Source organism: Pan troglodytes, chromosome 15 (genome assembly GCF_028858775.2).
Source record: "Pan troglodytes isolate AG18354 chromosome 15, NHGRI_mPanTro3-v2.0_pri, whole genome shotgun sequence".
Lineage (NCBI taxonomy): Eukaryota > Metazoa > Chordata > Mammalia > Primates > Hominidae > Pan > Pan troglodytes.
This window is the reverse complement of record NC_072413.2, coordinates 71,696,154-71,712,844: the sequence shown is the minus strand read 5'-3', so window position 1 is coordinate 71,712,844 and position 16,691 is coordinate 71,696,154. Positions and strand designations below refer to the sequence as shown.

Below are 16,691 nucleotides of genomic sequence, written 5' to 3'. Positions count from 1 at the left end.
CCAGACCTCTCTCTCCTGGGTCTGTAGGCCGGAAGCTCTGCGTGCCTGCAGAGCCCCACACTGTTGCTAGGACTTTGAGTCTCCCTGTCCCGCCCTTGCCTGGCCAGCCTTGCTCTCAGCCAGCTGTGGAACTGGAAGAGTCGGACTATTCATTTCCTCCAAGGTGTTAAAGACTGATAACGATGTCTGAGCCACCCCTACCCAGCAAGGGAGACAGGAATCACATTTATTGAGTGCGTACCCTGTGCCAGGCGGCGCTTCATCTATGTATTACCTCATTGAATCCCACAATAACTGAGATGAAACTGTTGTGCCCATTCACCAATAGGGAACCCCAGGCTTACAGAGGCTGGTGATTGGAGAAGCCAGCACACATTGCCCCTGACTACTTTTACCCTGCAGCTCCCACACTTCCTCCGGCTATTTTCATGTGCACAAGGAACAGTGCTTTGATCCTTGGTATGAAGTGCTGATAGTAGGAATTCGGGCACCATTAGACTGGCTGGTAGGGGAGATATCTTGGGCTGGGAAGGGTGGGGAAGACCTCCCTGCTGCCTCCCTCTCCAGATGCTTCACAGGGCAGCCAGGAGCCCAGCCTTGAGCCCTGAGGCCCTTCTGTGGAGGACTCAGCTGTGGGCCTGGGACTGCTCGGCCAGGCACATGCACAGGAAGAGGGGAAAGGCTTGGTTTCAGCTTAGTGTGGGCTTCCTGGGGACCTCTCAAGTGTGTCCTCCCCCTTAAAGGTATCCCAGCCTCTGAGGTACTGAGAACAGCTCTGGGGATCAAAGGCTGGGGCTAGGTGGGATCTTTGGTCTCCCTTCTTGGCTGCTGGGTCTGACCTGGGGCCCATCATTCCAGCTGGCTTGGCCCAGGTCCCAGAGAGTCTGGTTGGTGTGTACTTGGGGCTTGGGCTGGATGCTCTGCTGTGCCCGCATGCTGTGCCAAAGGCCTCTGGGTGTATTTCAGGAACAATAAAGAATAAATCAACATAGGAGAAAAGGCCCTGCAGCAGCTGCTCAGAGACTGGAGAAATGCAAAGAATGTGTGAGCCTTTGGCAAAAGTCTTGCATCTTGACCAGGGCCTGAGGAAGGGCGTGAGGCTGATGTGATAGCTCTGGAGTCAAATGGGTGTCTGTCTGTGCCCAGTTTGCAGCCCTTCTAGGAGGCCCCAGGCAGCCACACTGAGACTCCCCTCCCTCTGCTGGTGGCAAATTTTTGTGCTTCCTGGTCACTAGCATGTACTAGGGAGCCATATTGCCCCCGTTCTTTACTCTCACACTACACTGCCAGACACCGACCCATCCAACCCCCAGGCACCAGGTGGGTCTTGGCCCTTTCCAGCCCTGACCAGTCAGGAGAGCCTGGGTTGATGAAGACTTGGTAGGCTTGACACATGCTACACCCCCTGCTTTACCTCCCCCAGACGAATGTCAAGGACCTGGCAATACCAGGTCTAGGGGTGCTAAGTGTGAGAACATCTACCTGGGAGGCCGTCACTATAGCTCTGCTCAGGTAGTCAGCCATGTGTCCTTAGGCAGGTCATTTTACCTTTGAGGTCTTGGTTCTATGAGCCATGAAATTGAGGTTTGGACAAATGATCTTTGGAGTGAGTGGGCACCTCTGTCTCCTCTACTCGGGATGTGCGATGAATAGATTTTATTTAGGAAGTTAAGTTATTGGGAGAAGCAACGCTCTGAGAGCACCATGTGGAGATATGGGTGGCTGTGGCTGGGGGCTAATGCTCAGTGTCCTGAGTGGGGGAACCCAAGCAGAGACCTGATTTGACCCAGAGCTCAGGGTGCCAGGAGAAGGGACAGGAGCCTAGACTCCATGGGGACTTGAGTTATCTGACAAGCAGGGGAGAGCCAAGACTTTATTTATTTTTTTGAGACAGAGTTTTGCTCTTGTCGCCCAGGCTGGAGTGCAGTGGTACGATCTTGGCTCACTGCAACCTCTGCCTCCTGGGTTCAAGCGATTCTTCTGCCTCAGCCTCCCGAGTAGCTGGGATTACAGGCGCCCGCCACCATGCCTAGCTAATTTTTGTATTTTCAGTAGAGACAGGGTTTCACCATGTTGGCCAGGCTGGTCTTAAACTCCTGACCTCAAATGATCCCCCCGCCTCAGCCTCCCAAAGTGCTGGGATTACAGGCGTGAGCCACCGTGCCCAGCCGAAGGCTTTATTTATTTATTTATTTATTTATTTATTTATTTTTGAGACGGAGTTTTGCTCTTGTTGCCCAGGCTTGAGTGCAATGGCACAATCTCGGCTCACCGCAACCTCCACCTCGTGGGTTCAAATAATTCTCTTGCCTCAGCCTCCCGAGTAGCTGGGATTACAGGCATATGCTGGGTTCAAGTGATTCTCCTGCCTCTGCCTCCCGAGTAGCTGGGATTACAGGTGTGCGCGACCATGCCTGGATAATTTTGTATTTTTAGTAGAGACAGAGTTTCTCCATGTTGGTCAGGCTGGTCTCATAAACTCCTGACCTCAGGTGGTCCACCTGCTTTGGCCTCCCAAAGTGTTGGGATTACAAACGGGAGCCACTGCATCCAGCCTGGCTTTATTTTTAAAGAGCTGTTGGCTAACCTCAGTTGTGGGGTTGGAGGGTGTGGAAGGGGTGTGACTTCCTCTTAGGCAAAGATGCCGAGCCCTCCACAGGTTGGCCCACTGGAGGTAATCACCTGTAGCCTCTTCACCTTCAAAGCCACTCACCTGCCCGGCCTCTCCCACCCACTTTACCCGACCAGCCACATCTCAGAACATCATGGTGGTTTTCAGGGGCTGAAGCTGCTCTCCAGGGAGCAGACGTGAGCAACCCAGAGGCTGCTGCTGTCTATCCCAGGCAGCCTGGTGTGACGTCCAAGTCTGAAACTCTTGGAGGAAGTTTGCAGAACAGGCAGGCCTAGGTGCCAGTCCTGGCTTTGCCTCTGTACTGCTGTGACCTTAGGCAAGTGATTTGACCTAAGGTCTTCTCAGATTTCTTGTTTAGAAAGGAGGAGTAATAATACCTACCTTGATGGCCTGGTGTGGTGGCTCACGCCTGTAGTCTCAGCACTTTGGGAGGTTGAGTTGGGAGGATCCCTTGAGGCAAGGAGTTCAAGACCAGCCTGAGCAACAAAGTGAGACTCCATCTCTACAAAAATAATAATGATAATATCTACCTTTCTGTGAGACGATTACACAGGATAATGTGTGTAGTGTGCTTAGCACCATGCCTGGCACATAGTAGCACCTTCAATGGAAATTTTGGAGGTATTGATGAAGCCTTGTTTGTGTGATGTTGGGATAAACCTTGGCTCCATGCTTTCCCCAGTGTCTTGCCAAGTGTTGGGGCCTGCCTAAATGGAGGCATGAAGCATTGTTATTGGAGTCCTTGATTTTGCTCCTGTCTGTGTGTCCTTGGACGAGTTTATTTCCTTCTCTGGACTGCTCTGTGGAACGAGGAATTGGAGTAGGTAAACATTGACATCCCTTGATATTTGGAATCTGTTCAGCTTTCCCAGCTGGGCCCTGCTTTGCCAGTTGGCTCTGAAGAGAGGCCCAAGCCACCTTTCTCCATGTGGCATGGAGGCTTTTATTCCAGAGTGAGATGGTGCTGATCCTGCAGCCTCCAGCTCACCTCTGCAGTCCCCCATACCTCAACACCCTTTGGGCTCTCTTGGCTTCCAGGGGCTTTTACAGATACCCCCAGTCTGGAGGGGAAACTGTTTCTGGCTGACTGAGGCTAGGATTATTTCTTAAGAGGAGTGTTAATAGACCATGCTGTGCTTGGAAATGCCCCCAGGGAAGAGCAGCAGCTCCGGGAAGGAGCTGGCTTTGTGAAGTTCTCAAGTGTAGCATTCCTTCTGAGGCCCACAGGTGTAGATTTCAGATTTTTCTGGGAGGGTGGTGGAAAGAGCAAGGACTTGGAAGACACAAGATAAAGATTTGAATCTTGCTTCTGGCTCTGTAACAGCAGAGCCTCAACTTCCCTCTGGAGAATGGGGACATAAGACTCCTCCATAGGAGGTTTATAAGCATGGATTCGAATTTGTAGAGGACCCAGCCCAGGGAAGTACTCGTTAGCTCCCTTCTTTTGGGAAGGATCTGTCTTTTGGATATTTTGTAGATTGGCCATGGAAGTGGAAATATTTGCCTGTGGCCATTTTTCCTAGGGAAAAGCAGGGCTGCCTGACAAGCTGTTGCAATCCCAAAGGCCTCTCCATCCCCTAGTTGTTTTGATGTCGGGATCAAGCTTGGGGTCAGGTTCAATGTGTGTCTGGGAGAGGGGCTACCCAGGCCTTTGCAAGTCTGAGCTCTGCGGCTGCCTAGGACTGTGACACCGAAGGTGTGGAGAACATGGGCTGAGGAGGGAGGGGCCTTTCTGAGCTGAGAGAACTTGGCAAGTTACTTTTAACCTTCGTTTCCTGTAAGTTTCCCAAATTTCCTTCGGTTATTGATTTCCAATTTCAACCCGTTTTGATTGGAGAACATACTTTGAGTGATTTCAGTCCCTTTAAATTTGTTGAGACTTGTCTTATGGCCTAATGATGATCTATTGTAGAGAGTGTTCCTTGTGCTATAAATATACATATATATATATATTTTATATATATTATATTACATAATATATGAAAAAGTATGTATTTTTTATTTTTTCTGAGACTGGATCTTGGTCTTTCACGCACACTGGATTGCAGAGGCATGAACACGGCTTACTGCAGCCTCAACCTCCTGGTCCCGAGCAATCCTCCTGCCTCAGCTTCCTGAGTAGCTGGGACTATAGCGGCCACCACACGCAGCTAATTTTTTTTTTTTATTGTAGAGACACGGTCTCGTTTTGTTGCCCAGGCTGGTCTCAAGCTCCTGGGCTCAAGTGATCCTCCTGCCTTGGCCTCCCAAAATTTTGGGATTACAGGCGTGAACCACTGTGCCGGGCCTGCTCTTTTTTAAAAAGAAGCAAAAAAACCAGTTCACCTACAGCTGCAGTATCTGTGTGCTCTTGAGAAGAGTGTGTATTTGTGTGTATTTTGCTGTTGTTAGGTGGAGTGTTCTATATAGGTCTTCCAGGTCTAATTGGTTTATAGTGTCTAAATCTTCTATTTCCTTGTCGATCTTCTATTTAGTCGTACTGTTCGTTGTTGAAAGTAGAGTGTTTTCTCTCTCTCATGTGTATGTATAAAATAAAATGAAAAAAAGGAGAGTATTGAAGTTTCCTACTGTTATTTGAGTTGTTCATTTTTTCCTTTCAATTCTGACAGTTTTTGCTTCATGTATTTTGGGGCTCTGTTGTTAGGTACATGCATGTCTATAACTGGTATAGCCTCCTGAGGGACGGACACTTTGTTCATTATAAAATATTCTTTGTCTATAATAACAGTTTTTGTCTTAAAGTCTATTTTGTCTGATTTTTTTTTTTTTTTGAGACGGAGTCTAGCTCTGTTGCCCAGGCTGGAGTGCAGTGGCGCGATCTTGGCTCACTGCAGCCTCCACCTCTCAGGTTCAAATAGTTCTCCTGTCTCAGCCTCTTGAGTAGCTGCGATTACAGGTGCCTGCCACCACATATTTTGTCTGATATTAGTATAGCCATTCTAGCTGTCTTTTGGTGACTGTTTACAATGGTATCTCTTTTTCCATCCCTTGCTTTCTTTTTTCTTTTTTGGTACAGAGTCTCACTGTGTTGCCCAGGCTGGAGTGCAGTGGCGCAATCTGGGCTCACTGCAACCTCCATCTCTTGGGTTCAAGTAATTCTCCTACCTCAGCCTCCCGAGTAGCTGGGACTGCAAGCGTGTGTCACCATGCCCTGCTAATTACTTTCAACCTATTTGTATCTCTGAATGTAAAGGGTGTTTCTTTTTTTAATGAAATTGCATCTTTTTTAAAGAAGTCTGTTCTGCCATATAATTGCATATTTTTTTAAAAGTCCGTTCTGCCAACCTCTGCCTTTTAGATATTTAATCCATTCACATTTAAAGTAATTATGGATAAGGTAGGATTTATGCTGCCATTTTGTGATTTGATTTCTGTATGTCTTATGTCTTTTTTATTCTTTTGTTCTTCTATTACTGTCTTCCTTTATGTTAAATAGATATTTTTGAGTATACCATTCCTGGTCTGTAAATAATGAGACACAGAACAGTAAGGGTTAAACAAAATGCTGCCTGCAATGGACTTAGCACAGTGCCTGGCAAATAGTAAGTGCTCAGTAAACATGGGCACTCAATTGGGTCCCAGGCGTGGTAAGAGCCACAGTTAACCCTAGGACTGGCTGAGAGCAGAGTCCCCTCAGGGCTCTGTGCGGCCCCTCATGTCTCCTGGGCAGGCCACAGCTCTCTGACAGGTAGTGACTTTGGGGAATGGGGAGTGGTGGGTCCTGGGAAACTTCACTATGCCAGGCTGTGGCCCTTTAGCCCTTCCCCTGCTCCAGTGCATGGGCACCACCTGGCTGCTTGTGAAGCATCCTAGATTCCCCATCGTGCTCTTCCCACCCCCGACCCCCACCCCACCAGACCCATGAACTAGTCTCTCAGGGTGGGTTTTATTGCACACACTGAGGTTTAAGAACCACTGCTTGACATCCACACAGACGGGTATTGACACAGTGACAGAGAGAGACCTGGTTTGGGGTCAGGAGGCTTAGATTTGAATCTTGACTCCTCAGTCATGAGTTCTGTGAACTGGGACAAGTTACTTTCAGAGCCAGCCTTTCTCGTTTCTCAGTTGGAAATAAGTGGTTATGCAGATAAGCAGTACTCTCGCATATTCGGCATGCAGCTAGTCCTGGTGGTTGCTGTTCCGGCGTGGCACTTGCTTTTTACAAAGGTGTTTCTTTGGTCTCTGGATACAGGTCTCTTCCCACCCCAGGCTCTTAAGCTCCTCAAAGGCAGGAACCAGTGAGTGGCGGCTCCTGGACCAGACATCTGGTTGGTTACCTGACAAACAGTCCACTGCCCTCCGTCTTGGATCATGTTGTCTCCAGGCCCTGCTGCTCCCAGGCTCTGTGCAGGAACAGAAGGGAATTGAAGAAGCATTATTGGATAGTGGTATAAGAGCATGAAGATTCAGAATGGGTGACAACAATATGTGCTGGAGGGCCAGCTGGAGGAGGTAGGCCTTGAGGGAGAGCAGATTGTGAGAGTGGAGGCAGGGCTTCCAGGCAGAAGGAACAGCTCTAGGGGAGGCTCAAAGTCAGGGAGCTCCCCCAGGGGTTGCCTGTCCCCAGGGGTCGCTTACCCCTAGTCCCTGCACGGGCTTCCTTGCATTATAATTAGCGTGTGTTTCTGTGTCTCTGTCTCCCCACCGGCCTGGAAGCTCTGTGTCTCCTGTGTCTCCCAGAGCCTGGCTTGCAGCAAGTGCTCAGCAAATGCTTGTGGAGCAGATGAAGGGTCAGCAGGCCCACCTGCAGAGCTGCAGCAGGGAGAGGGTGTGTGGTGGGGGAGTGGGCAGGGCAAGGCAATGGCAAGGGAGGCCCCTGTGAGTGGCCTCATCTGTATCTTGGCCCAGGGCAGAGTCTGGCACTGGGGTGCTCAGGCACATACTTCAGAGAGCCCTGCTCTAGCCCTGCTGGGGAGCCAGGCCCTTCCAGAAGGGAAGGGAGGAACTGCAGCAGCCTCCAGTGGTGGGAGCTGTATAGGGCATAGAGACTGTTTTGAGGAGACAGAGCAAGGACCCCAGCGGTCCCAGGAGGCCCTCACCAGAGGGCCTCAGGAACATCTGCTGAGTCTCCTGCGGAGGAAGCCTAAACCTGCCTGCTTCTACCCTACTCCTGCTGGGATCCCTGGGTCCTGTTGGAATGGGTTTTCCAGGGCTGCCTGTGATTCTTCGTGGCCTTTACCTAGGAGGAAGGCAGGCAGTCCCTTCAGTGCAGGCAAAAGCTGAGCCTGGAGGCTTAATCCTTTTCTGGCTTTGCTCATGACTGTTTTCTCTCTGCATTAGCAGCCCCCCACCTCCCCCACCCCTGGCAAAACAAACCTGGCTATCCCAGCTTCCCATGGACACCCTGTGGGCATTTGTGGGGCTATGGGGGAGGGAGGCAATCAAGGTAGAAGACTGGACGGAGCCCTGAGAGTGCCTCATAAGCCCTGAAAGGATTCCTCTCTTACACATCCCTTTAAAAGCATCTCAGTGGTTGGCATTTTTACTGTGTAAGCTCAGACTTCAGGCAGCTTGAACCCTGGCCAAGCTTCTGATCCTGAGCAGCTTGATGGCTGAGACCCCTGGGACTCGTGATTCTCTGGCCTGTTGGCCTGGGCTCTGCTTTTCAGAGCTGAAGTTCAGTCCAGAGAAGTGATGGTCCAGGGACTGTCTGGATTGGGAATGGGCCGACCATAGGGCCTCTTGCCTGCTCTCTCATGCTCCCAGGGAAAATGACACTTGTGGGAGTCAGATCCACGTCTGTTGTATCAGAGCCTCCTTGTTTGCAAACCCCTTGAGAATAGTGCTTATGTGTCCAGTGGCTTGCAGAAATGGGGTACGCTGGCCTGTGTGTGAAGTCCCGGTTGGTGGGGGTGCGTGTAGCATTGCAGATGGGGTCCAGAGGGAAGGTTTGTCTAGGGCCTGGGCAACTCTAGCTGGCCCAAGATGGCAGTTCCAGGCCACTTACCGAGTCTGGCTATAGCTGGAGACCCCAGAATGTCTGAGAGAGCTTTTCAGGATGTGAGCCCAGATGAGGGGGCCAGCTGGGCCATGGTGTGCTCCTCTGGTGGGGGTGGCAGGGACTTGTTATGGCTCCCTGGCATCCTGGCCAGACCTTAATGTCTTAAAGTCCAGCCATGTCAGGGCATGAGGTAAACAGACCCACAGGCTTGTGTCCCTGGCCACTGTCTAGGTGGGGGTAGAAGCCTAGAAAAGTGGGGTGGAGGGCAACAGTGGAGCTGGCACTTTTCCAGTTGGCCTGCATGTGTTGTGGGGCAGCAGGTGACAGTCAAGGGCAGGTGGCTTGTGGGCCAGCAGGGAGAAGGACTTGTGTTCCACATAGGTGTAGAGGGCCTGGGGCCAGGGGTAGGGTGGGATCCCGGGCTGGGCCTTTTCACTTCATCCCAGCATCTTGAGGAGCTCTCATGTGCACCAGAGAGCCCAGAAGTCAGGAGCAGGCAGGAGCCCAGGGCAGGAATGCGGGCTGTGTCGCCTCTGCCCAGGTGTGGCTCTGACTCACCTTGGGCGCAGTCTTGAATGAGCATCCTGACAGGCAGATACAAACCAAGTGCCAAGGTACAACGGTCTGCCAACCCTGCCCCGTGGAGCCTGCTGTCTGCTGGGGATGACAAAGCAGGCACCTGGGATTTAGTGTGCCATATACAGTGTGTTATAGGGGCTTGTAGTTCAGCTCCTGTCTCAGCTCTGGGGTCAGGTTTCCCAGTGGAAGCAGTGTCTGCAACCTGAAGGATTAATAGGACCTGGCCTGATGAAAAGAGTGAGAAGGTGTCCTAGGAAGGGGTACAGCCTGGCCAAAGACCTGGAAGCAAAGCGAGAAGAACACGTTGGAGGCTCTGGCTCAAGCACAGACTGTCGAGAGAGGTGGCAGGAGCCAAGGTCTGCAGGGACTTGTGGACAGGGCAGGGAGTTTAGACTTTGTCCTAAGACAGCTCAGAGAACTGACTCGCCTGGAGACTCAGTTTGGGCCTGTCTTGCCCTTGGGTGACAGACCCATGATCTTTGACTCCCCTCTTCCTAGTGCTGAGCTTGTGGGGCCTGCCCAGGCTATAAGAGTGGGAGCTTGGAGCATTAGCCTCCAAGGGCAGGGGGCCCTCGGGTCAGCTGTTATCCCCAGGTCAGAGCTGAGCCCCTGCAGCTGCTGAGATCAACTTGGCATCTCCTCCCTGGTCTGTGTGGCCTTGACTCACAATAGTCTTTTTTCTCAAATGGACACACTGATTGCCCCAAGCAGACTGGTGAGTGGCCCTGGTCCCACAGTGGCCACAGTCTGGCCCCTTGCCCTGTGGTGATGGCTCTCTGGCTTCTCCTGGGGTCAGCCAGCCAGTGTTGGGTGTGCGGCTGGGCTGCCGATGGCATTTGGGGAGCAGTGTGTGTTTGAGCTGACATCCCAGGAGAGCTGGTGTCACCATCAGCATTGAACACCCAAAGGCCTTTCCAGCACCTTCCCCTCATGTGTCTGCAAAACATATATGTGGGGTCAGCACTGTTTTTTTTTTTTTTTCTTGGTGCACACTGCTTTCTTCTATAGAGAGTAAGTGCTACTCACCATAGAACTTCCTGAAAGCCTGCTAGGTCCCAGGCCTTGGTCTTGATTGTTGCCTTGTCTTTGGCCCAGGGGTACCTGTGGGTCTGGTCAAGGATTGGTTGCTGCAGAGAGGAGCCTGGAGGAAGGGAAAAGTGAATAGAGCGTGACAGTCAAACAGACTGACAGGGCGGGTTGCAGTGTCTGGGGCCCCGTGGTGACTGTGGGTTTCCTTTTGCAGTGTTCCTGCATCCGTTGTCAGAGGCCCTGCAGCTGGTCCCAGGGCTGAGCTGCTGGCAGGAGTTCCTCATGACATCCTCTTCCCTGCAATCTCGGGGACTAGGCCCACAGGTCAGCAGCCTTTGGAGGTGTCGTCCTTCCTCTTCCTCACTGTGAGGAAGGGCAGTTTGATTTCCATCTGAGGGACAGGGCAGTGGGGGTGGGGTAGAAGAAATGAGAGGAAGTGGCGCAGTCCTGACCCCGAGTTGCAGGCTGGGAGAAGCCCATGGGGTCTGAGAGCTGGAGGCACCACCAGCAGCAACTGAGCCCGGGGTGGGGTTGCAGGAGCTGGAGAGTCCAGGCCTAGATCGGGGGCTAGAGTGGCCAGTGCAGGAGGAAGTGTTTCAGGCCTCCCTGCAGGTAGACCTCACACATCTGCTGACCCCTCTGTGGTGAGACCCTTTCCTGCTCTCCCTTCCTGGAAGGCCAAGGGTCTCAGCTGTATTTGGGGAGAATGGGAGAGAGTACCTGCCAAAGGTTCAGGCAGGGGTAAGGGGCTTCCCAGTGCCAATGAGAAGGGATATCTGATATCTGTGTCTAGAAAATCCTTGCTTGGAGGTGGTGTGGAGTGTGCTGTGGAAGGGAGGTGTATGAAGAGGGTCTGGGGTCTTAGTGGCATATCTTGGGGATAAGGAAGAAGAGCTTGATGTTAGAGTCGGACAGATCTGGGTTCCAGTCTTGGCTCTGCAACATAATGAGGGTGTGACCGTAGGCAACTTACTTAGCTCCTCTGAGCCTCATCTAGCTAACCTGTAAATAGAGGTTAAAATCGCAACTCCTGCCTTATAAGGCCACGGTGGGAATTTAAAGGATATAAAGCACGTAGGATCTGCCTGGCACGGGTGCACCATCACCATCATCATTACTCCTATGACTACTTAGTGCCCTGCTGCCTAGGTGTGCCTCTTCACCCTTCCTCCCAGGCTACCAGTATCTTTCACTCTTCTCCCCACCCCCAGCCGATGACCTTTCTTCTCTGAGGGTCCCAGGCCTGACTGTCTGTGCCCCTGGCACCCTTAGCTCTTCGGTGAGGGTGACAGGGAGGCCTCTGCAGCAAGAAGCTTCTAGGGTGATTCAGCCTTCCCCAAACCAGGCCCCCTGATTTCTTCAAAGCAAGTCCCTGTCTGAGCTTCAGAGGCTGCTGTGGTATCCTGAATGATGGCCCTCCTTGATGTGCAGGGTGGGAGTGGGAGGCTTCCCAGCTGAGCTCAGCTCCTCCAGGGCTGACCATACAGCTGTGGGTAAGCCCCTGTAAGACCTGCATCTGGCCTCTGGCCCCTGCCCTGGGCAGAAGCAGGCTTGTCCTGGAGCCGCAGGCCCCGCCTCATCTCCTTCTGAGCAGCCATCCCCATGGAGGGGGCGCAACCCTCCATCAGGTTCACACTGGCACGTGCATCCAGGCCCACCCGCCACGTGGACCTTCCCTTGCTCCAGGCCTCAAGCCCATGCTGTGGCTCACAAGGAGACAGGGCTGTGATGAAGGGAGGCGTGAGTGTGTGTGAGCGCCCACTGGAGGGGCTCGCAGCCCCCTGGAGGCACGTGGGCCTGCCAGGCTGGCGCACATTCTTCCTTTCTCTGTCTTGCTTCTGCAGACACGCACTTCTAGTTCTGTGGGCTTGATGTTCCCTTGGAGAGGCGGAGCCAGACAGTCCCACCCTGCAGCTTCATGGGGGTGCCCAGGGTGATTTTCAGTGCAGGGGTTAGCTTTTGGGTTCCTGCTCTGAATTAGGTTGGCTGTCAGGGAATGCGGGTTTAAAAGCAAGAGAAAGGTTGTTTCTGCAGCCCCCAGCTCTCCACTTCTTGTCCAAATCCCCCCACTCCCCTCTTGCTGGGGGTGAGGGTGACTTGGATGCCCTCCTAGTCTCTCTGCCTCTCCCTCCCTCCGGCTTCATATATGAAAAGACAAAGGCTGCACATGAGGAGGGTCTCTTACTCTCTTCAAGGCCCAGGAGCTGAGGAAGGAAATGGAGGAGGAAATTACTCCCCTTCTGGGTGCTGGGTGAAAGTGAAAGATAGGGAGGGGGCCCTCAGTGAGTCACGCAGGCGGGCAGGAGGCAGGCAGGCTCCAGGAGCACAGGGGCTGGGGAGCTGCGGAAGCCTGCAGAGGAGCGATAGCCTGGGAGGGGCATTCCTGGTGCTGGGGGCGGGCCGAACTGCAAACTGGGTATAGTCGGGACCCTGTGCCCGCCCAGCCCTGCCCTCCACTGCTGCTGGCTGGTTTCCTGGGAGCGGCTGGGGTTGCTAACAATGACCTGTAGCATCTAGGGCCTGAGATTTCCTCTTCAGAGCCGCCCGAGCTGTTTTCCCCTCTTCCTAGGGACCAGAATCTTACTGGGGAAAGAGGTGGGCCATGTAGCTCCCACCCCCACCAACTTCCCAGGAAAAAAACAAAACCCAAACAGCACTCTGAGGGAAAGAAAAGTCTTGAAAAATACATGCAAGCAGCTATGCTGTAAAATACAGGTCTAGATTCTGTTCTGTAGCGACTGTTTTAAAAAATCAAGTTACGAAACAAAAACGGAAAAACTGTGTACTTAAGTCATGACATTATCGTGGAGAAACCTTCTGGAACTGAGTTCTAGCAATCTGCCCCCTCTACGATCTGAGTTACACTATTTGCCAGGGGCTCTTTGGCAGTGGAAGGGGCAGGGGTCAGGCAGGGGCGGGGTCAGCTGCTGACCAGCTCTTGGCCTGGATCCTGCCTCCACCCTGCCAGGGTTGCAAAACAGGTTCTGTGCTAGTTTGGGAAAGACTCTGGCAGCCACAGCCCCACCCAGCAGCTCTTCCCAGGGGTGGGGCTAGGACTGCACACACCCTTCTGGGGCCTTACCTGCAGGCCTTGGTGAGCCTGACCCTGGGACCCTGACTCTACAAGGGTCTGTTGGAGCTCCTGACTCTGGGGCTGCACAGGAGGAGTGGCCATATCGGGAATGACCCTGTCCTCTCCACTTCTCGAGCCTGAGATGTGCTTGGAGTGTCAGAGGAGGCACTGGCTGGACAAAGATCCTTCTGGGTCTGGTGGGAGGCTCCTGCATAGACAGATGTGTGCCAGGAGGACTAGGCGTGGCTGCCCAGGGGGCTAGGGCCTGGGTAAGAGGAGAGGGGAGCCAATGTGGCTTTTGCTGCCTCTTTCTCAGCTGGGCTGGAGGGGCTTGGGCTGGATGTCAGCTCCACCTGTGCCTTAGAATGTGCCTATGCAGTGCACAAATAACACAGCCAGATGCAGGCAGTCCTGGAGTGGAACCAGGAGGGTGAGGTGGTGGGACAAGAGAGTCACAGTGCCCTGGGAGATGCAGCTGATTCTCCTGCCCTCCTGGCAGCTCCCCAAAAGTCCTGGCTCCTGCCTCACCAATGCTGCTCTGTGACTTGGGGCCTGTCCCTGTGATATGAGGTGGTGGGACCGAAGGCCCTTGGAGCCCCTTTTCTTACACTTGTGCTGATGTTCGGGGCATCCTGGGAGGCTGTGGCTGACACTGTCACTGCTCTTCCCTCTGCAGGTGCCAGGACCCTGTGGAGCATCATGAACTGGGAAGAGTAGCTGAGCCCCAGAGCCTCTCTGGAAGAGAAAGGAAGAGCCAGCAGTTCTTTCTCCCAGTGCCCGACCTCACCGTCCGGCGTCTTCCTCTGCCCCTGCTCTGCCCTCCCTGGCTCCTGGACTAGAGCCCGGCTTCCAGCAGGACGTTTCCCCAGGGGATGGGCGACTGTTGAAGGGGATCTCACCGCCAGGGCTCAGTTGGCCACATCATGAACCTCCAGGCCCAGCCCAAGGCTCAGAACAAGCGGAAGCGTTGCCTCTTCGGGGGCCAGGAACCAGCTCCCAAGGAGCAGCCCCCTCCTCTGCAGCCCCCCCAGCAGTCCATCAGAGTGAAGGAGGAGCAGTACATCGGGCACGAGGGTCCAGGAGGGGCAGTCTCCACCTCTCAGCCTGTGGAACTGCCCCCTCCTAGCAGCCTGGCCCTGCTGAACTCTGTGGTGTATGGGCCTGAGCGGACCTCAGCAGCCATGCTGTCCCAGCAGGTGGCCTCAGTAAAGTGGCCCAACTCTGTGATGGCTCCAGGGCGGGGCCTGGAGCGCGGAGGAGGTGGGGGTGTCAGTGACAGCAGCTGGCAGCAGCAGCCAGGCCAGCCTCCACCCCATTCAACATGGAACTGCCACAGTCTGTCCCTCTACAGTGCAACCAAGGGGAGCCCACATCCTGGAGTGGGAGTCCCGACTTACTATAACCACCCTGAGGCACTGAAGCGGGAGAAAGCGGGGGGCCCACAGCTGGACCGCTATGTGCGACCAATGATGCCACAGAAGGTGCAGCTGGAGGTAGGGCGGCCCCAGGCACCCCTGAATTCTTTCCACGCAGCCAAGAAACCCCCAAACCAGTCACTGCCCCTGCAACCCTTCCAGCTGGCATTCGGCCACCAGGTGAACCGGCAGGTCTTCCGGCAGGGCCCACCGCCCCCAAACCCGGTGGCTGCCTTCCCTCCACAGAAGCAGCAGCAGCAGCAGCAACCACAGCAGCAGCAGCAGCAGCAGCAGGCAGCCCTACCCCAGATGCCGCTCTTTGAGAACTTCTATTCCATGCCTCAGCAACCCTCGCAGCAACCCCAGGACTTTGGCCTGCAGCCAGCTGGGCCACTGGGACAGTCCCACCTGGCTCACCACAGCATGGCACCCTACCCCTTCCCCCCCAACCCAGATATGAACCCAGAACTGCGCAAGGCCCTTCTGCAGGACTCAGCCCCGCAGCCAGCGCTACCTCAGGTCCAGATCCCCTTCCCCCGCCGCTCCCGCCGCCTCTCTAAGGAGGGTATCCTGCCTCCCAGCGCCCTGGATGGGGCTGGCACCCAGCCTGGGCAGGAGCCCACTGGCAACCTGTTCCTACATCACTGGCCCCTGCAGCAGCCGCCACCTGGCTCCCTGGGGCAGCCCCATCCTGAAGCTCTGGGATTCCCGCTGGAGCTGAGGGAGTCGCAGCTACTGCCTGATGGGGAGAGACTAGCACCCAATGGCCGGGAGCGAGAGGCTCCTGCCATGGGCAGCGAGGAGGGCATGAGGGCAGTGAGCACAGGGGACTGTGGGCAGGTGCTACGGGGCGGAGTGATCCAGAGCACGCGACGGAGGCGCCGGGCATCCCAGGAGGCCAATTTGCTGACCCTGGCCCAGAAGGCTGTGGAGCTGGCCTCACTGCAGAATGCAAAGGTGAGAGTGGCATGCAGTGGAGCCAGACCTGGCAGAGGGCATCAGGCTGATAGGTGGGCGGCTGCAGGATTTGCTTCTTGCCTAGGGAAAGCCAGACTTTGCCCTAGCCAGCTGCCTGTGGGAAAACAGTACAAAGACCACCCTTCACCTTGCCACAGGGTTCTTGCTTACTTTCTTTTGCAGAAATATTTTTTGAATAATTAGATACTATTTCAGATACAGATAGATACAGATCACCGGGTTCAAGTGATTCTCCAGCCTCAGCCTCCCCGAGTAGCTGGGATTACAGGTGCCTGCCACCATGCCTGGCTAATTTTTGTATTTTTAGTAGAGACAGGGTTTCACCATGTTGGTCAGGCTGGTCTCGAACTCCTGACCTCGTGATCTGCCTGCCTCAGCCCCCCAAAGTGCTAGGATTACAGGCGTGAGCCACCGCGTCCAGCCAGAAGCACTTTCTATAGAAGAGAACAGTGTGAGGCTAGGCGCAGTGGCTTATGCCTATAATCCCAGCACTTTGGGAGGCCAAGGTGGGTGGATCACTTGAGGTCAGGAGTTGGGAGACCAGCCTGGCCAACACAGCAAAACCCTATCTCTACCAAAAAACACAAAAATTAGCCAGGTGTGGTGCTGCACGCCTGTAATCCCAGCTACTAGGGAGGCTGAGGTGGGAGAATCATTAGAACCTTGGAGGCAGAGGTTGCAGTGAACCAAGATTGTGCCACTGCACTACAACCTGGGTGACAGAGTGAGACCCCCTGTCTCCAAAAAAAAAAAAAAAAAAAAAGTGGTCGGAGAAAAGGTAGTCAGAGAAAGGTCAAGTTGTGAGACCACTGGGAGCCACTGTGGGTGTTTGAGTCCCGTGACTAAATGGGAATGAGGGTCCTAGATCAAATCAGAATTTATCTTTTATTTGTTTATTTATTTATTATTGAGACAGGGTCTCACTCTGTCACCCAGGCTGGAGTGCAGTGGTTCGATCTCAGCTCACCGCAGCCTTAACTTCCTGGGCTCAGGCAATCCTCCCACCTCTGCCTCCCAAGTAGCTGGGACCACAGGAGTTTG

General features: G+C 53.9%; 1 protein-coding gene across 7 annotated transcripts in view; it reads left to right on the top strand.

The window, feature by feature from the left end:
• MIDEAS (mitotic deacetylase associated SANT domain protein) overlaps positions 1 to 16,691 on the top strand; it is a 73,351-nt gene that overhangs the window by 34,304 nt on the left and 22,356 nt on the right. For 6 of the 7 annotated variants that reach the window (XM_016926382.3, XM_063793009.1, XM_016926381.3 and 3 more), the window contains exon 2: positions 13,934 to 15,629. In XM_016926382.3, the coding sequence (XP_016781871.1) occupies positions 14,181 to 15,629 (1,449 nt within the window). In that variant the 5' untranslated portion in view covers positions 13,934 to 14,180. Of the gene's footprint in view, positions 1 to 10,398; positions 10,509 to 13,933; positions 15,630 to 16,691 lie in introns of those variants that run through there. The other variant, XM_054666111.2, reaches the window with a different exon arrangement.